At 38.3% G+C, this 21,460-nt stretch overlaps 1 protein-coding gene across 2 annotated transcripts in view; it reads left to right on the forward strand.

Moving 5' to 3' along the window:
• The window catches only part of TASP1 (taspase 1), a 75,469-nt gene that overhangs the window by 49,349 nt on the left and 4,660 nt on the right, over positions 1–21,460 (forward strand). For both annotated transcript variants that reach the window (XM_018077604.3, XM_008932987.4), the window contains exons 10-12: positions 957–1,067; positions 11,402–11,512; positions 15,200–15,273. In XM_018077604.3, the coding sequence (XP_017933093.1) occupies positions 957–1,067; positions 11,402–11,512; positions 15,200–15,273 (296 nt within the window). The remainder of the gene's footprint in view (positions 1–956; positions 1,068–11,401; positions 11,513–15,199; positions 15,274–21,460) is intronic.

Genomic DNA, 21,460 nt, shown 5'->3' on the forward strand with positions numbered 1-21,460 from the left:
CATTAGTTGTGTTTCTCCTTCTTTCCTAACTGAATAACACAGCTTAACTGGCTCCTGCTTAGCCCTTTTCCAGCTGCTTTGTCTGCTTCCTTGCCATTGAGGAAAAATGTCAACAAACTGGAGGCATAATTAGTATAATGACCTTTGTCTATATGCAGAAGGTATCACCAGAGGGTTTTCCTGTCCAAAAAAAATGTTGATCCAATAAATATGCACGGTGCCATTTGGCCTCATCGTGTTCCAAAGCACAGCACAGGAATGGAAAAGAGTGTAGGAGAAAAAATAGCAGGTGTGAAAGTGTTCCTGCAGAATAAGAGTAGCAATAATGACCTGCTTGTCTTCATCCTCAGTAGGTTTCAGGTGATACAGAAAGCACTGAGGCAATGAGTGGTTGTTTGCAGAAGCTTTTTAGTTTCTTAAACCTCTAAAAATTACAGGAATTTATATTAGTAGTGCAGTGAGCAGCCACTCTGGCAGAAAAAGGATGGGTGAATTCATGTATTCCTTTGCTGACAAAAGGCTAGATCATGTGGACTAAGTAGAAGATTCTGTCATGCAGAAGGAGTTAGTGTGGCATTCACTGAAGATGTTCTTGGTTTGAAGACTTGCATGCAGGGATCATTGCTGAGAGAATGATGAGTGAGTGGATTCTGTCTGGATAAAGGTGACGAGTCAGAGAAAGTCTCACTGTACCCTTTTTATTTTATGAATTTGTGCAGTAGAAATTTCAGGAGAGTTGTGAGAAAAATGGTGGAATTTTCACGTGACTCAGTGCCACGCTTTTTTTAAAAAATAAAAAAAAATATGGCAGAAGCTTGTCATATGCATTGCTATGAAGAAAACGTCCTTATTTTTTGTAATTACAGCCAGATTAATGTAATGATATAAATTAATGACAGAGTTTCTTCATAGTGACACCTATATTTTGACTATTCCCAATCTTAATGTGTTTTTAGGTTGTGGAGAGCACCTTGTCCGAACCATACTGGCCAGAGAATGTTCATGTGCTTTGCAAACAGAAGATGCCCACCAAGCTCTCCTAGAGACTATGCAAAACAAGTTTATTGGTAAGTATATGGTCCTCATTGCCTGAAAGTTGCCCAACGTTGTTTAAAATGCAAGTAACACTATTAAACAAAATTAAGACACTTATTTTTATGATTTCTGTTAAAGTCTTGTGTTGCAGTTGGCTTGGGATTTAGTGTTGTGTTACATCTGAAAAATGTTAAACTACAGAAGAATATTTTAGGAAATCTAAAGGAAACCCTTGGAAATATCTCAATTGTTATGTGAGTCATAGAATACCCAGAGAGGTTTGAAGAAAGAATTTCCTGCCTGAATCATGGGGCTGTGGTGTACAATTGCATATTTTAGAATTGGTGGTTTTAGGAGCATTAGTAAAAATTATTCATCATGTTAACCCTTTTAAAAATAGCAGACCTCAAAACCATCTCATGTTCTAATTAAGTGCTTTAAACAGACAGATTCTGATTTGCTATCTACATGATGAGATTAATTTCTTGCAAAACTGAAGTAGACTCCATTCAAAACCTAATTTTTTCCTTGATTAGAGAGAATTGCACAATCTGTGTTTAACTTCTTGTGAATATAGATCTTTTTTTCTTTCTTCAAGTTGTAATCCAAATACAAATTCGTCATTTTCATGTGTCATTTGTCATGTGTCATTTTCAAATATCCATACAAGCTTGAACTTTTGAAAACAGCCTAGATTCCAAGGAGGCTTCTGGCATATATGTTGATTTGCACTGTCTTTATAGCCCTTAAAATTTTTGAAGCTTTAGAGTCCGCAGACAATTTTCACCTTCAAAATTTCTTGCGGACAACGCAGTACTTCTTGTACACTGTGTTGCCAAAGCTCATTTTTATGGTATTTTAATTAGAGCTGAAAGAGGGACATGTGCACACCTTTTGGGGTCCCAGGGACTGATGCCCTTGGTCTTGGCAAGCAATGCATTGCAGTTTCTTTATTTATGTTTATAATGTTGAATCCATGTTAAACGGTGCTTCTGACAACATTACATTTGACTGTTTGAGGGAAATCATCCTCACATTGGAAGGCTACACTTTATATTTTATGTTATATTGTATATATATGTCTGTATATATATATAGTATATATATATTATATTGTATTTATATATCCATTTCTAGGTGCTGTAAGAATGCAGAAAAACCTTAGTGTGTGTTGCCCAAAAAGATCCTAATCCAAGCAGCAAAAATTTAACTTTTTATATTAAATCACTCATTCCAGTGCACAGTGGCACAAAATTAGGAATTTGTATACCCAAGAGAAGCCTTTAGGAAGGAAGCTTGTGATAACTTTGCTACTTTTTGTAGGTATTCTATGGAACTGGCCTAACTTCAGGCAAGTCAGATCTTTAGTCCACACTCTGAAAATTTATTGTGCTGTTCGTGGTAAGAGTACTTAAAAGCAAGCACTAACTGTACATATCTTTATAAAATTTTATATTAGTACATACACACAAAAAATGGAAAGCAACTGATGAAGTAATTCATAGAAACTGGCTGATTAAAAAACCAAAAAAATCAAACTTTTTAGTTGAGGTGCCTTCTTTAAGTTGGTTTTCTCTGTTCTTTTTGGTAACAGTGAGCAAAAATGCAATTCTTCGTTTGCTGTTTAATGCAAACATGTGTTGCCACCAGTTTGCATAGCAGATGTTTTCATTTTAAATATTAACTGGCTACTATGTGATATATACATTGTATTCTTTACTGGAAATGTAAAAATATTTCTGTTGGAGATAAGAACATAATAAATGTTGCTGAAGTTTTTGTTATACCTGAAGCTATCAGTTGCAGAGAAAGAGGAGCTGCCCAGACAGATACCAGGCTAACAGTGTGATGTCTTATTGCCTTGGGAAAACAGACTTATCCAAACAAAAGAAGGGAAAGTGAAAAGAATGAGAGACAGGATCAAATTAGTGGTTTTCATGATAAGAAAATTTGAAAAAGCTGCTTTGTAATTCCTTTTTCAAGTTTCATATTTTAATTAGGGACAGACCTGGCTTGTATTTTCAGAAACTTATCGCTGCAAGCTTTGGTTGCCTGACAGCAGGAATGTGTAGTATCTGCTCAGTTATACTTTGGGGCAGTGCTGATGTGGGGAAAAAGAAAGATACAGCCAGCTTTGGTCTCTGTGAAGGTGAAGTGCTTGGATGCTGTGTTTTGATTAGAAAGCATAAAATCTACTTTGCCCTCCACTGTCCTGTGAATGAAAACTGATGGAGGAAGACTTCAAAATCCAGATATATCTTACTGTTTACATGTGACATAGTACTGAGTTTGTAGCCAGTAGTGTAATTTTGGGGGATCTTGGCAATTCTGTAGATTCATAGGCAAACTCAGGAAGTGTGGGTTGGACGAGTGGACAGTGAGGTGGATTGAGAGCTGGCTGAGTGGCACATCCCAGAGGGATCAGTGGCACAGAGTCCAGTTGGAGGCCTATCAGTAGTGGTGTCCCCCAGGATTCTGTACTGGGCCCAGTACTGTTTAAGTTGTTCTTTAATGACATGGATGAGGGGGTAGATGCCTCCTCAGCAAGTTCACTGATGACACAAAGGTGGGAGGAGTGGCTGATACCCAGAGGGCTGTGCTGCCCTTCAGAAGGACCTCGCAGGTTGCAGGGATAGGCAGAGAAGAACTGTCTGAAATGCAGCAAAGGCAAATGCAGGGTCCTGCACTTGGGGAGGAATAACCCCAAGGACCAGGACAGGCTGGGAGTGATCTGCTGGAAAGCAGCTCTGCAGAGAAAGACCTGGGGATCCTGGTGGACAACAAGCTGTCCATGAGCCAGCAGTGTGTCCTGAGGGCCAAGAAAGCCAATGGTGTCCTTGGGGGGCGTTAGGAAGAGCGTTGCCAGTAGGTCGACAGAGGTGATCCTGCCCCTCTGCTCAGCCCTAGTGAGGCACATCTGAAGGGCTGTGTCCAGTTCTGGGCACCTCAGTACAAGAGAGACAGGGAGCTCCTGAAGCAGGTCCAGTGGAGGGCAAGGAGGATGACTGGGGGACTGGAGCATCTCTCTTAGGAAGAAGGGCTGAGGGAGCTGGGGCTGTTCAGCCTTGAGAAGAGACGACTGAGAGGGGACCTCATCAGTGTGTATAAATATCTAAAGGGGGTGTGCCAAGAGAATGGAGCCAGGCTCTGCTCGGTGGTGGCAACCACTAGAACAGGAGGCAGTGGGCAGAAACCGATGCACAGGAAGTTCCACCTGAACATGAGGAAGAACTTCTTTACTGTGTGAGCGACAGATTGCCCAGAGAGATTGTGGAATCTTCCCTCGCTGGAGATACTCCAGAATCGTGTGGAGGCAATCCTGTGCCATGTGCTCTAAGATAACCTTGCTTGAGCAGGGAGGTGGGACCAGATGACCCACTATGGTTCCTTCCAACCTGACCTGTTCTGTGATTCTGTGAAAGCAAAGTTATGTCTGGCAAATACAGTGAAAGGGTTGAAAATGTGTATCGTGCTTCAAACAATAGGCTTATACTAAACAGGATTTTTTTCCTGTGAATTTTCATAGACGAAGTGCTGGTTGATAGCTCAGGATCTGTGGTGTGATGCAGGATTTCTTAATGTTGTGAAACAATAGGATCAAGTGGGCTGATAGACTCCTTGCTGGTTGCATGGATTCTTCTCTTGCCTTCCTTAAAGCCCTGTTTTGTGATCCTGTCAAACTTTCACCAGAATTATAATGGACCAAGGCTGAAAAAAACTCAACCTATAACAAAGCTGAGCTAGAATGTTTTGATAGAAATCAAAATGTGCCTTACTTGTATCAGAGGGATGAACAGCTGATTTCGGCAGTTGCCACCAGATTGGTGCTTCCTGTTTACAGAACTCTCCGAGTCTCTGCGGAGCCCTGGGAATCCTTCCAGCTTGGGAATGCCTGGCATAAACAGTGAGTGCTGCTTAAACAGCAGGTGATGAGCAAACTCATGTCAGATGTGCTTCTCTCATCCTTTCTCAGAGCCAGCTTACTATGGATAATGCACAACTGATGGTTGAATTGGAGGTGAGAGAAATTAAATTTAGATTTTTTGTAAAGCAAACGGGCTCCATATCTTTAGTCAAAGAGCACAAAAGGCTTGGTTCTCAGTTGAAGAATGGTGTTCTGTAAACACAAATACCTTCCAAACAGGAGAACAGAGGATTTGGTTACTCATCATTCCTTTCAAATACAGCCAAGTTTGCAGAATGTAGACTTAGAGTAAATGTTTGTGTCATCTCACTGGTGGGAAATCTGGGCTTTTAACAATGGCAGTGTTACCAATTGTGCTTTAAAGCTTCTTATAAGGTATTAGGAAATAATGAGCTGAAAGAAATAGTTAGAACCTGATATTTTTTTCTTTCCTTAATGGAAATATGCCTCTCTATTCTTGTATTTTTAAATTGTATTTCAGTTGACAGACAGGCAAAGTCTGCAGAAAGGTAATAGCAGAAGGATAACGCTGAAACTTTCTTTTTAGAAATTTAGTGTCAAATTCCTCTCTTCTGAGCAGGAGTTTGGAGAGTTAGGAATCATAGAATATGAATTTCCTGATTATTAGTTAATGCTTGTTGGGAGGAAAAAGCCTCAAACTTTAACAGTTACAAGACTGCCAGTGACTGGCATTGCACAGTGTTATTGTTACTTTATATTTTGGTGCTGCATCACTCTAAGCCTTGTAGTATCCTTTGTGGTTTTGTAACAGAGGAAGCAATTTATGGAAGGGCTTTTATGCTTCTCCATGACACAGAGGAGAAGATTTGAGAAGAGAATGAGGTGATCCTGAAGTTTCATATAACCTATTTTATTTCACAAGTTTGTATTTGATGGTAGACAGAATCTACCATCTGCATTATCTGTACAATCTTCATTATCTGTACAATCAAACCATCTAGAAACTTAACACAACATGGTGATGTTACACAAGGGTTTGTCTAGGTCCTGCCTGTGCTTCTCTGTGTCAGGAGCATTGGGGGTTTATTGGTCGGTGGTATCCTCTAGTATTTAATTTATTTAATTATTTAATCCTGTAAAGTTTTAAAGTGCAGGTGCTTTCACTTGCAGCTTCTTTAAAAATTCTAAATAGATGTTTTAACTTACTGTGAAATATAAAAACCTCTGCTTTCAGACAGCTTGTGCTTAAACATTTAGCAAATAATGGTGCATGAAATTAAAAGCAGGCTTCGTTTAGTGCTTCTTATATTCCTCTAATGTTTATTTCAGTTGTTATCTTGGAGTCTAGTGGGATAGAAAGCAGAAGCAGAGTGGCAAACAGCTTCACTTTCAGCACATTTTGTACACAAAGCCTACAAAGTGTAGGTGATCTATAGATTGTTGTCCTGATAAAGTCTAAATTTCCCTCACGCTGCAGCGCAAGGAGATTTAGAACTGTTTAGCTGTTAAAACTGGGGGATGCTGAAGCACTTAATTGGTTACACCACCCCACAGTCAGTGTTGAGACCAAAGTCTTAAGCCTTTGAAAGCTAGTGTAAACAACGGAGCTGGTAATGGTTTCTCTGCTGTGGAAGAGTATGAATGGAAAACATCTGATGAGCAGCTGGTTCATCCTTCAGCTGGGTCAGTGTAAATAAAACACTTCTCTCACAGCTTGGTGTCGAACCTGTGCTAGAGTGGATCAGTGCAGTAGCTACAAATGGGGAAAAAAGGCACAGGATCTGAGGGGAACCACTCACATGGATCACCTGCTCTGGAGGAAGCAATGGGAGAGAGGTGTAATGGAGATGTCAAAGAAAAAGTGTTTTTCACTTGTAGCTGTAGTTCCTCCAGAGCAAGGGTGAATGTTGAACCCATTATTTGCTTTAACACTCCTGAAATCTGTAAGTTCTATTCCTGGTCAGCAGCTGAACCTGGGTCGTGGTGTTCAGTTCTGGTTGCTCTTGCACAACTTGATGGGATCAGTGAACTTGGAGTTGCTCTGAAGACTGTTTGCTTCTTTGTAAGAGACCATTACTGCATATTAATGAAGTACAAAATATATAAACAAAAACTTTTTAATGCTTTCTATATGTCAGGTAGCAATAACAGAAGAGTTGAGCTTTGAAGGAGGGAACTATATTCTGTAAAATACAATTTTGTGACTGGGGGAGGTGAGGATTAAGCCAAAACTAGTGAAATATGGATTTTGTTTGGTTTTTCCTACCCCTTTCATCTGATATGGCAGGTCAGTGCTAGCATTATTAGTTAGTGCTGCAGTTGAAATTCTACTTTGGATTTTTCGTGGTATGCCAGTGTAACTGGGAAAGGAACAATGGCTTTCATGAGAGTTAAAAGGGTATTAAAAGCCCCAGGTTTTTGTAGTGTTGCCATTAGCATGCTATTAGATCAAAGATTTGTCTAACAGTTTTATTTTATTGCAGTGGAAAACAATATTTTTGGCTAGCAGGCATATTTTGATTTTTATTTTACTGAATTTTTAATTTGTACAGCAAGATCTATCATTCTGAAGAGTACAGGGAGAACAAAAATGGTGTAGGAGTGTGGGAGCCAGATCACTTTTTCCTTCTAATGAGAAACCATTCTGCCTTTAATATACCTGGCAGTATTTCAGTTGCACCTTTTCTCGTCCTCTAGAAATACTAATTAAATAGAAGGTATATGAAAAAATGTTATTACCTATATTGTTATTTTTTACAGAAGTCTGCACTATTATTTCTTTTTCTCAATGGGTTGACTGTAGCAAAATGAGTTTTAGACCTAAATTAATGAAATATGTTCTTAACCTTTGAATTCACAGTGTTTTGAGAGCACTCAGATTAATTCCTATGTACAGTGGATAGATTCTGTGTAGAAATAAAGTATAATACTGCTTTTGTATTGTTATTTTTACAGATTTAATGATGGATGCATTGCATTCAGCTGTCTGGAATTTTGCTTACCATAGACCCCCTAATATGCACTGTATTGCTGTGTTAACATACACTCGTCAGCATAATTGTAATCCTCAGTAATAAGTTTGCATATCTAGAAAGATCTTTGTTTTAAAAAGTTAATATATTTGAATCCCTCTTATAACATTTTTGAAAAATGGCTTTAATTGGAAAATAAAATACTTTCTCTGTTTTAAAGAACATGCTGTTCAGTGTGTATTTAATTTGGCTTAGCGGCTGATTTTTCAGAGAGGAGAAACAGTCTGAATTTACTATAATGTAGAATACTGTAATATTATTACTCTAGTCAAGTGGATTTTACTGACACTGTTCTGAGATTGATTCCCCACAACCTCACCAGTGAATTGGAGACAACACACTCTATTGTTGCTGATTTTGTACTGAGATGGTTTAGCTGATGTTCTTTTTTCAGACTTTCCCCACCTTTCCAGAATGATGTTCATTATGCAGGTGATGATAAAATGGTGTAGAAGACCCAAAGGGCAGCACTGCTGTGTTTTTTGTCTGTAGGAGAGATAATGTATCCCATCATCTTTGCTTTGTTTGCATAACACAAACTGTTAAGAAATCTGGTTCAATATTCCATTCAAATGACCCACTGCAAGTCACTTCAAACCATTTTACCCATCTCCATCTCACCCCAGTACTACTGGTAAGGTCAGTTCTTACTGAGTTAGTGCAGCATGACCTGGTTTCATGTGTCATAACCAACATTTACCCTTACTCCAAGGGCCCAACTTGTGTCATTCCTAAAGAAGTCAGTGTCTTACTCATCTGGTGTGTTTTATGAGTGCTGAAGTTAAAACTTTTGTCCCACTTTTAACATGTGCAGTGCTATTAAATTATTCCTCTTCTGGAGTTTTCTAGTTGAAATAACAGTAGGGTGACAGTGTACTTCAGCTGAATTAATACAGCTAGTTTTTCTAGCTTTTAAGTGTTTAGCATGGATTTCAAAGCCCTTGGCTTTTTTGGACCAATAATAAAGCTTTCATGGCGCATAATCATTGAAGGAAGTCTTGATTCAGAAAAAACTGTGTACATATTTAGGGCAATACAGTGCCCACCATGTTTAATGTGAAAAAATAAATGCTATTTAGGCTGACAAAAGTGGGGTTCTCCTGGCAATTGTTGTGCATGCAGAGGTAGAGCATCTCTTTGAATGAACCTGTAAGCTCAAGACTTTGTCTAATGTGCTTGAAGCTCCAGTTTTAAATTATTTATTTAAACCCTATTTTAAAATAATTTTCACAAAACACATGCTTTGAGTGATTGCTGGTTTTTTTTATTCTGTGTTTCACTGAGGGTGAATGTTTTGTTCTTGCACCGAAATCCCTGTAAAAATGAAAGAATTCCGATGACAAGGTAGCGCTACGTATTTTCCTGCAGACTCTCTGAATGGAAAGAAATATACTGCCGAGTCTTCTCTTAAGGTTTAAAAAGAGCATGTGCAAGTTATTCAGATTAGTGAAAATTTGTGATGATGGTACGTAGTTGATAAAATACTGGAAAAATATGTGATTGGCTTATTTACAAGCTTTTCTTTCATTTGTTCTTTTCAGAGGGTGGGAGAAAGAAACCCCTAAAAAAATGATTAACCAAATGCAAGCATTTCTAGAAGAAGACCTCAGTGGCACCAAGTCTATAATCAGTAGTTGCTGTCTGGTTTTGTGTGCATTCATTCAGTTTTAGTGTTTTACTGTGGCCTTAGATATGTACTATGTTTGCTGGCTGTGTTCTGCTGAAGTAGAACATTTTTAACGATTATAACTTAAAAGATGATTAGTATTTTTCACTACAACCTTGAAAGCATCTTTCTCAGCCCTTGAAAGAGGAGGAGAAGCTGCTTATTGAAAAACAAACCGAACCTTTTTCTTTCTCTTTGCAATGACTTTTCACCACAGCAAGGCTAAGAGCCTAAATTATTTGTGCAGTAGAGTGTAGAATTAGGTCTGCAGACCAAGTTTGGGTTAAGACACTGTCTTTGAAGTACCTGAGTTTCTGAAGTAAAGATTAAAGAATGCATGTCCCCTGTGAAGAAAACCACTTTTATTTTTTTTTATTCATTTGCTTGCAGAAATCATGTTATATCAGCCAGCACTTGGTTGGTGCAGTGAAAGTATAAGAGATATCATTAGCACCTTGGAAAGCATGGAGTGAAAGGTTTTGATTTGGGTGGTAAAACTCTTTACAAGTTCCCAGGCCTCACCCTTATATTTTAACCAGACATATTTTCCTCTTTTGTTATCTGTTCTCTTATCACGGGCTGGATTCTTGGTTCACAGGGGTTTGGTCACAGTCCTGAATGAGTAATACAGGAGGTCTGACTGGTACCTAATAATAGTTCTTGTACAAAGCAAGTGCTGCTTTAAAGATAATATCTGTTTGTATTAGATCAAATAAGACATTAGTTGTAATTTTATTATTTATTTATTATTTTCCTGAAGTGTGGGCTTCTGTTGTAATGACCACCTTGTATCACTTTTGAATGTGGCTGCTCTTATGTTGAGAGAAAAGACGATAAAGGTTTAGTTTTCCTTATGACAAAGCTTGAAGTTGGTTTTTAATGGGCTGTTTTGCTGTTGTTATTTGCATTAAAGGAGTAATTTTAATCATACAAATAGCTGTGGGCAAGTTATAGGAGTCTGATGAGAAGATTTGCTCTAAAGTTCTTGTGGCCAGCAAATTACAGTGTCTGCGCACTAGGCATAGTATACTAATTAATTTAAAAGAAAGTAATCAAAAAGAATTGTATGAAATGCCTGTTGCAATTGCATGCTCAATTTTGAATCACAGTGTATTGCGAATGTGTGACAAGGATCTCAATGGGCTTAAGTGTAAGAACTTGATTAGTTTTGTTGCTCAAGACATTTTAAGTTGTTTATAAATTACACCATTGTTCCCATGTTCAAAACTATAGGAATCTTATTTCAAATTACAAGCCAGAGAAAGAATAATTAGACTTGATTCAGCTAACTTGAAAAATTTTCCAGCTTCTGATAGATGTTTTGTATTGTATGTCTTAAATTAACAACAGAAAAACCACTCTAAAAAGTAGGATATGTTTTGGCTTTCTGCTCATATTCATAAAACAGGAAGGAAGACACTACAGCAGTTTGATGGTGTCTCTGTACAAAGGGCTTTAAATTGGGGGGAAATGAATAAACTGTAAAAATGACCCAGATTTGCTTGATATTTTCCACATGTGGCCATCTTTATATTAATTTCAGTACAGAAAGAACTAAATATTGAGCTAATTTTTTTTCAACTTGACACTCTGTTTTTCATTGTTACACCTTCCTTGATCCATGAAAAAATGGGTTTGCCCTCACAAATGCAATTTCCAACGTGTTTGTTTTATTCTATGTAGCTCTTTTACCTTTTTTTTTGATTACTGGTAGATTAGTAGATTAAAATTTATAAAATCATTCATCAGAAACAAATAATTCTCCCCACCACTTTTGCCCAGGTTCCCCTTTTCTAGCCAATGAAGATGGTGTGCTCGGAGGGGTGATAGTCCTTCGGTCTTGCAGGTGTTCAGCAGAGCCTGAATCATCCCAGGAAAAACCAACTTTACTAGGTAAGAAATCCTTCTTCATCTTTCCCTGAGCTAGGTGCTAACTCAAAGTGAAAGGTGAAGTAAAAACTGCCTTTGCACATTCACCAGTGTTTTAAAGCCACAGAGAAAACAAAAAGGAATTGAATTGGAAATGGTAAAAATCTGGACAGTGAAATAGGGAACAAACAAGGCTAATCTTACTAAAACCGTGGAAAAGAGTGTTCTTTCTGACTTGTTATTTCTAAGCAGAGTTGTGATTCAGAGCATTCTGTAGGATCCTTCTAAAACCATGGCACAGAAATGAGTTGCTTGTGGCAAGGTAGGATATGTTCCTCATAGGAAAAGTTGCATTTTTAGCTGGGGGTAGTACATATGACTGTTTACTGCTTCTCAGTGGTTTAAGGGCTCTCTTAAAAGTTCCTCGTTCCTCATTTTGCAGGACAAAATGTGAAAATTTGGAGGATACACTTAAAATTTGGAAGGGAAGTTGTTTTATGGTTAAAAATCCTTTGTAATGCCCAGGAAAACCTGCTCAGAGAAGTCACAGTTTACTGTTTGCATTTGCACCCACCAGGAGTGTTTGCTGCTCATATTGGGATCAGCAGGAAACTGTACTTTGCCTCCACCAGTATCTATCTGGTTAAAAAGGGCTTTATAACCCTTCAGCCCTGTTTCTGTCCTGGAAATGCAACCCTCATCTCCCTCAGTGCTTTACAGCAGAACAAGTGCATTATAGAGCACTGCCATGTGGTTTGTCTGGGAGAAACACCTAAAAAACCCCAAAGGCTGCACGTTATGAGCAGAGCTGGGTAGAAATACAACCCAGAGACAGTAAAACCTCTTTAAGGGAAGGAATCTGGGACTGAATTACTTCAGGCTGACACTTGTGCCATCTCCTTTCCTGTGGTGCTCCTCAGATGTGGGCATGTGTGTCTGGTCATGCTGTTGGGTCACATCGACCTGTCTAATATATATTTGTGTTCTGTAACCAGAATTTCAGTGTTTTTCCTTTGTATAGTACTCTGCTTTATTATTATTTACCCAACTGTGACATCAATCTAGTGGAAAAGCATCCTGCAACATAAATTCTGCCATTAAAAAAGAGTTAAGAAAATGAAAATACAAGTTTAAGTCAGAACAAACAAGATCAACTTAACCTTCAGTTTCTTACGTTTGGAAGTGAGAGAATTTTTTTCTATTCATTCAATGTTCGTCATTCACGTAAGAAAACGTGTTCTATTAATGGAGATTTGGCATTTTTTCCTCAAAAATTAATGAAGAAAATCCCCATATGTGGTACATCATAAGTAAAGACTATTTATCCATTGATTCTTCGTTTTCTTTCCACTGAAATAAGATTCAGATAAACTGTAGCACAGTATTTTTTATGTACCACAGACATTTCCTGAGTTAATGCACAACTAAACATATGTAGTATTTGTGTTGCTTGTACTGAAAAGAAGTTGGTCAATACTAAAAGGTTTAGTGTACAGAATAAGGAAATCTCATGTCTTTGTTACAGGGATCATATTTTTTATTTCTTTTTTTTTTAATATTGAAACAAATTGCAAGGAAATGATTTATTAAATGGTTGAAAATATACTTACCTGAAGACATTTCACACGTAATTTATAATTTTCATTGTAGTTCCACTGCTTGTAATAGCTAACAATAACCATGGCTCATACAGGATACCTTTGGTGGATAATAGGGAAGGAGAAAATTATTAAAACTGTAGAATACTATATCTAGAGTTATCAAAGGCAGACCCCTTCCTCATCTTCTCAAAACTGAATGATAAGATTAAATTTGTCTCCAAAAAATAAATGCTTTCACTGACAGTTGACCCTTCAGGGTGTCAGGGAGAGGTTGGCCCCACTGAATGCCCTTCCATTGCACAAAATATGTTTCCCTGTCTGAAAGCTTTTGACTAACCTTTGGTGATACCAGCCCTGAATCTATTACGGGGGAGCAAAGCCCAAACCTCAGTGAATTTCATTTTTCTTTTATGATGGTATCTACATATCTGTCAGAATCTTCAAGTCTAAACTTTGATCCCCTACTGGGGGTTAATTGCTATGCAAGGAGAAGTGGTTCAAAGCAGGAGTGTGCTCAGCACACTGTGACCTTCCCCAGCCATCTTAAAGGAACATGAGGAATAGGAAGGAGTAAGAGTTTTAAACCCATCTAATGATGCTTTTTGCAGTCACTCTCAAAAGAAATATGTGGAAATGTCTATTCATGACATCCTGTGTAATTCATGTAAGACACTCTTGTAATCCAGAGGAGGAATTTATATTTCAGTGCATTTTTTAAACCTTTTACAGAATTCTGGGTAATGCCCTGAATTCTGATCAACTGTTCTTTCTTTTTCCTCCTTCCAAATTATGTACTTAATGAACACAGAGAAAAATGACCAAGAAAACCATGTGGCAATTTATAAAGCTTCCAGTGACTGAGAGCTGAATGTATGAATAGTGTGCTTTTACTCTGAATTTGTGTTGCAGCCTAGTAGGAGTATGTGTGTGTGAAAAGATAACTGTGTATGTGTCAGGGAATTAAAGATCACTGGAATGGACTGTTAAATAATTGATAAATCAGGCCGCTTTCAGACTTCTGGACAACACCTCACTGCATTAACAGGCATTAACAACACATGTGAGCAGTGATTCATTATCACTGCAAACACAACAGTTGGTCTTTAACCAACAGTTTGTTAATTTATATCCTAAATTAGCTATGAGTGCAGTCCCAGAGACCTGAGGCTGTATGGCTGGTGCTGGAGGTCCACGTGATCAGATCTGAGAGTGCTTTGATGGGGAAGACAAAATCAAAATGATCTTGTTTCTTCTCCATCTTTCTTTTCCTCTCTTACCTTTGGTGCTCCTTAAGCTCTCCACAAAGGAAGGGGGTGATTGCATGTGCTGTTGTACTTCAGGATACTTTTGGATCCAGGTCTTGCTCTAATTTTGCCAGGAATCTTTCTTACTTATTGTGTAGTGTTGCTCTGCTTCCCTCAGATGCCTCTCCTGCTTTTTCTGCAGGATAGTTTGGCTTTCACCAGATGTCTTTCCTGCCTGCTTTATATCTTCAGCTCCCATATTGCAGGCTTGACTACTTCTGCATGTTTTCCTGTATCTTACTTGTGCAGCTAAACCACAAATCTCCATTTAGCCATTGGTAGTTATATGCTGTGTATATATTTATGCTCAGTTCTGTGAAAAAAAAAAAAAGCTTGTAACTGGCTATTCTGTTCATAGTGTGTCGATTCTGCAGAATCCTTGTAGGCCATCTGGGTTTCTGCTGGTTTGGTGTCCTTTTGTCTGGGTTCGAGGCAAGCAAATGAAAATTATATCAGCTTTTACTTTGCGGTTGGGACAGGCACCTGCTTTAGAAATTAGTCCTATCTTTTAACTGCAATTTCTCATCTTGGAGGCTTCAGATGGTTGAAGTAACGTTCTCATTCTGGGTATTAGTTCTGCAGTGTGTGACTGCAGATAGTGGAGGAAAATCTGGTTTGTTTGATAGCTGTTTCTTATGAGATTGAATTATTCTGGTAAGTAGTTTTCATTCTTCAAGTCTGCTTTTCGTCCTTTCCCAAGAGATATTTTAAGCTGTATTTGTTCCTCAAGATTCCAATCTTGTTAAATTACGTCTTATATTTTAATCCAAGGCATTTTTTGTGAATTCTTGCATTTTCCTTTATAGTGGAGTTTCTGTGGAGCCATACAACAGAGAGCATGTGTGTAGGATATATGTCTGCACAGGACGGCAAAGCTAAGGTAAGCTATGAGGAATAGGTTTTAATAGATTAGAAAGAGTGCAGAAACTAAGGAGAATTTGAATTAATAATAATGAGATATATAAGGAATTTCTATCTTTAATAGAGTGGGAAAAGTAATGGGTGCACAAGCAGTTAAATGTATCAATTGATTGGGCATTTCTAATTCCTTTTTTTTTTAATTGCAGCAGTTAACAACCCTATGCTAACATATGTTTTATTCAGGATAAGGTGTCACAAGCACATGTCCATTCCCTCTGCTGACAGTAATTGTATTTGAATAACTTTATCCAGCTTGATTCAGTTTTACTGGCTATTTAGGGTGGTACTGTATTTTTCTGTGGGCATGTCTTCCTTCAGATAAAGCAATTGCACCATCCCATCAAGGAAGTTGTAAAACAAACTTCAAACAATTCCCAGAATAGCCTCTATGATAAATAATGTGGATATTAACATCCATGTTTTCAGTTTCTTGGGGCCTGATAATTTATTTTTAACGAAGGAAATAATATGTTAAACTTGAATTTAGCAGTGGAAACTGGAAAATTCCTTAACATCAAGATCAAGGAGTAGGGATTCAGTAAGTGGATAAGCCGTCTATTCCTGGAAATGGAGCATTGAAGGGAGAAAAAGGTACTGCAGTGTAGAAAGTAGAGCATTTGGGAGAGGTGTTTGGACAATAAGAATGGACCTGGAGGAAGCTGCAAGCAAAGACAGAATCATAGTCTCTGTAGACATTTATACATGTGCAGCCATAATCATTCAAGACTGAGAATGAAGAGTTCAGAACTAGTTAGAGGAGGGGGGAATGAGCTGGAAGAAGTATCTGCTGAAGAAGAAAGTTTAGTCATCAGCCATGGAGGGGGAGATAACTACAAAACCCCAGCCCTTCTCTCTCTCTCTCTTATTTTTCTTTTTTTTTCACCCCCTCTATTTTCTGTGATTAATTTGAGAGATAAATATGAAGGAGTATGCAAGCAAGGTAATCAAAGAATGTACAAAAGCAGGAAATCTACATCAGATATTTTAAACAAAAAAAAATGGTGTAACACACTGTTTGAAGCACTGGGAATGTGAGTTCATCCTCCTGGAGTAAAATGTGTAGGAAAAAAAGCTAAGAATGCCCCATAAAGACAAAGATAATAAGCAGCTGGTGAAGGAAGTGCTGGTAGAGGTGTTAGTGAAGTATTTGCATTCATAACTTATGTACAGTTCTTTCCAGATAACTATTAATGGAAGAGAGTGTGATTTTACTTCTTTTCTTAATATTTATTTCAGATTTATTTGAAAAAAGCCCAAACTGAAGCTTAAAGTTCAGATTGAACTGAGAGAAACTAAAGCAAGCTCAGCTGCGGATATTCTAGTATTGGCTAGTTGGTTTTAAAATCATTGTCTTGTGTTTGCAGTTTAAGAAGAACTGTGAGATGTTAAATGTTTCCAGTGTGCACACCTGTCTCTGGCTTACACTGTGAGGCTCAAAATATTATTTTTTCTTCCTGGTAGTGTCTGTGTAATTAATAACCAAATGCTAAATATGAAATCTGTGTGGTAATGAGTTACTAGCATGACAGTGCCATGCCCAGAGATGTTTCCCTACTCACAGTTGCAACATTTGACATCTGGTGTGCATTGTTTTCATACTGCTGGTAAATTCTCCAGCTGGTAATCCTGATTGTGCTGACAGACACAGCTGCTCTTCTTGGTTCACTTTTAAATTATGTTTTTGACCTTCATTGAAGAGTTAATCCTCCTCCCTTTCTTCCTCCTTTGAGTCTGTGGCCACAAATGCTTTCCAGAGAAAAACCACAAACGCTTTTGCTGCTGACTTCTATTGATCAAAAAAAGTCTTCTGTCATAAAAGCTGGAATTTTGTTCTGCTACAACTAGGACTAAGTTATAGATGGAAAACTGGGCTTGAAATAGAACACAATGTATTGCAAGTGAAAAAAAAAAATCTGTTCTTTCATAGAGTAACTGTTTTGGTACAGTTAATTTTGAGTGCTTGCCATGAAAGAATAATGGGATAAGAATCCATAAAAGTGTAAAATATCACTTGTTTATGAGGACCATAACAAAATGATCAGGCAGCAACTTGTAAGGAAATGTTTGCTTTCCTGTTTTTCTAGGGTGGTAAAGAGCTTCAGGTTTTATTTCTTTCATCAGTCTAGGACTTGAGTTTTATTCTTAAATTGAGGGGTTGTCACAGTGGCTGATTTTGGACTAGTTTAATTTAATGCACATGAAAACAAAAGCAAGACTTTTAGAAAGTGAGAAGGTTTTTTAGTGTTTACTGCTATTAATTAGACTAATATTAGAATCTTAATTATATAAAGGGGTACATACTAAGGACAAAAGTATCCTGCTTTATAGTGTGGTTCTTTGGGTATGGGAGGTTAATGTAATTCATAATAGAACCCAGCAAATGGTGGTTCTCAACCCCAGATGAAGACTGTGGAGATGCAGGATGCCTTTCTTACAAGACAAATACTTACAAGCTGGATACCAGCTCACCTGCAGACACTGGTGTGCTCAAGATGTGGAGACACACTCGGCCAATTAACTCTCAGCAACTCCTCAAAAGAACAGAGGGACAGGAAAGTGGAATGGGAGACTTGAAGTGGTTTGTACATCCTGACCTGCTGGTGCTTCTGGATTTTAACACTGTGAGCTCTCCCAAGTACTGATTTGGAAGTATCCTCGCAACAGAGGTTTGTTTCCTCCCAGTTTAGGGAAGACTGGGTTCTGCAGCTGGGCAGTCACCTACAACCCAGGCAGCCTGAATGATAACTCACCAGCATCAAATGGCTGAGCCTGCAGTTTCCACTTTTTGGAAAGGTGTCCAGTCTATTTCTTTGGAAAGCCAGTTGCCTGGAAAAGTCAGCATTTCCCATTGGATTAAAATGCTTGGGTTGAATGTTACTTTAAAAATCCCGTGGAGACTTGCCAGATGAACTAAGTTCGCACCTTTTTGCTGACACAGTCACCTCTCGTCACATGGCTTATTATTTTTTCTTGATGCTGGAAGTATTTCAGCTCCTCCACCACTGGTAACTCTGGCAGTGTCATCTTTATCACCTGCATAGTGGATGTCCCATTGGCTTTCCTCAGATTTTCATGCCCTTGAGCCCTTACATCACTGCCACAAGCAGCTGATCAAGGTATATCCTTGCTGGTTCAGCTGGATTCTTTTGTTCTTGTCATCCCTCTTGGCACAACCAGCTTCATAATCACTCGGTGCCAGGGTTTGCCATGTAATTTGGGAAGAAATAATCCCTTGAATTCACCATAATGTGATTTTAAATGTAAATAGGGAATGGGAAGGAAGGAGTATTAGTGGGTAGGTTGCATAAGTTAATTGACTCTTCTCGGTGACATAGTGTTCATGTCTTATTGTTCCTTGTCTGCTGCCCAGTGGAGGATGCTGCAAAGGAAAATAAGTCCTTCAGTCTCAAATGACAGTGCAATGTATGCCTGCAATGTGAGTTCTCATGCCACCTGCATCTCTTGGACGTTCTACCCAACATGGCAGCCTTTTTTATTTATTTAATGTTGTGTATCTCTGCGTAACCCAGCAGGAACCCTTTTAGCTCAGGCAGGGTCTGCATAGTATGTTTGCTCGAGTCCTGCAATATTCTGTGTGCAGAAAGTCTAAGTGACCAGGATACTTATTTTTTCCTGGATCTCACAAGTGTCTTGCCATGGTGATTGAGAGTAGTGGCTCTCTGTGTGGTGGCTGATATTTTTGCTTGAAAATAGGCACTTCCGCAGTGTTTTCTTTAGCATTTGAAGTCAGAGTGCTTTTTTTCCAGTAAAAGATCCAATCTCAATACCAGCAAAGTGCAGGTATTTGAAATAATTTGTCAACTCACTATATTTCTTAATATACATAACTTTGCTCTATGATCTGTGTATAATTGATGCAAACTTTTGCAATTATTTTAAACGTTGCAATACTTTTGAGATATCCTTGTAGTTCAGCCTCATAGGTTTTAGTTTTTCTAACAGCTAGATGACCTAGACAGTGAATTTCTGAAAATCTAGTTGCAATATTGAACGTAATCCAATCCAGTTGCCAGTTTAAATCTCTCTCTGGCAGATACACAGTTCTTACAGCATGAATTGCTAAGCTTTATGTTATGGCAGGTTTTAATAATGCAAAGCTACATGTGCCATGCTTTCCATTTTCTAATGAGCCAAATTCAAGTTACTTTGCAGGACATGGTGTAACAGTAGTGGAGAGTGTTGCATTTTGCTGTGTTTGAAAACATCCATCAGCAGCGGATGCTGTCCACACCAGATGTTGTGGTTGCCATATGCAAACAGAAACTTTTATCTTTGACAGTTCATTTCACTTTCCAGTATGAGGAAACATGGTGGACAGGGAGACCATTTCCAATTCATTTTTCCTGTGGAGATGTCAGGTGTTGTCATCAGATTTATTCAGCTTTACTGATGCTGAAAAATTTAGCACGAGTCCTTCCCTCTGTGTTTGAGGTGATACATGTGACAAACACTGGTTTCGGGATGAGCTTCTGTATTTTGCTTTGTGACTGAAAGGTCTGTGAAAGCCCTTTGTCAGGAGAAGAGCAGTTATCCAGTGCTAGTTGGGTGAAGAAACAAATCTTGGAAGAATCCTAATTCTAATTTGAAAATGAGTGGAAAAATTTACTGAGCCTGTTTGGTGAACAGAAATACGAAGTCAAATAATTCAGTCATTCATTTCAGACTACAGAGACAGTCTTTTAACTTCATGAGACAGGAAAATATATGTCACTGTTATACCTAATTTTCCTTAATCTGCACTCTTGTCTGGAGACTGGGGAATCAGTCAGAAATTTTTGTTTGAAAAGAACTCTGTGCATACAGTGGAGCATCCAGTTCTCTCATAAAAATAAGGTTTTTCTATTTATTGGAAATAACCTTCAGTGCTGAGATGCCAGTTAAAATGTTTGGCTCGTAGACCTTGGTGGAAATTCTGGGCTCTGAGATGAGAAGATAGGTTCAGTTTTTTGGATTGAGTTCTTGCATAAAACCAGTAGTTCTAGAACTGTCCTTGTATCTGGCTGACGTGCTTTAGAATGGAGCAGGGGAGATGGGATTGTATATCCAGCTATGCAAATATTAGTGCAATAGCCTGACTTGGCACCTGCAGTTCAGGGTGGTACAAATCACATTTGAAGATACATAGCAGTATTTTAGAACACCTCTACAAAACCATGGGATACTGAGCTGAACAGACGATGGGTTGGTTTGTGGCTTTAGACTGTCTTAATACATGTATAAGTGATTTGGTTGGATATATAAATAGTTTATAGTAATATACTTAACACAGAGAACGAGTCTGAGCTTGGAAAACCATTAACTTCATGAGCAACCTGTATGTAGAATCAGTATTTTCAGTGCCTGACAGCCAGAAACGCCCCATCAGTGTGTCTTTCTTTCTGTCATTTGCCAAGAAGGACAATATTCTGGAACCTCTCTTTTTATTTTTTCCCCTTTATTTCTTTATTGAGATTTCACCAAAGGAGTTGCACATGGGATATTGAGATAGCAGCAGTTTCCAGTGTTTTGCAGGGCACCTTCTCCTGTCACACTGCAGGTGTACACACAAACTAGGTTGGAGAGGAGCTTCCCAGGAGACAGAGCAGCAGAGCTGCTGCCAAAATGGGCTGTTACTGTTTAGAAAATAAACTGAGAATGTATGGCCAGATGATTCTCATGGTGGAAGAGTGTACCCAGCTAGAAAGCTCCAGATTTCTAAAGAATATATGGGTTTGGTGCTACTCTTTTTTTAAGGAGCAGAGTTGTAGAAAGCAATTTCCTTAAGGATATGATGTCCTTGGTCTTTCATTATTTCATCTCAGTAGTGTAATGAATGGAAAAAGTTTGTTTTATAAATTATTCTGTCTAAAGCACATCCTGAGCATGTAATAAGAGAGCTAAACACATGAAATACTCCCTAGATTTGCTTAAGAACTGAATGTGCTGCCATCTGGTAGTTGTACTCTGTCCTCTTGGCAGTGTTTGATTGACTTCAGCTTTCTCATGCAGCACTGTCTGTCTTTTGGCTTGAATTTTATATTCATTTTGCATTGTATTTATGCTTTTAGTGAAAGAAAACCACCCAAAGTTGTTGTGACAAACTAATATTTTATGTGAATAAAAGGAGGAGACTAGATCTTTTTTAA

The sequence above is a fragment of the Manacus vitellinus genome, unplaced genomic scaffold, assembly GCF_001715985.3.
Source record: "Manacus vitellinus isolate BGI_N305 unplaced genomic scaffold, ASM171598v3 scaffold_38_pilon, whole genome shotgun sequence".
Taxonomy (NCBI): domain Eukaryota; kingdom Metazoa; phylum Chordata; class Aves; order Passeriformes; family Pipridae; genus Manacus; species Manacus vitellinus.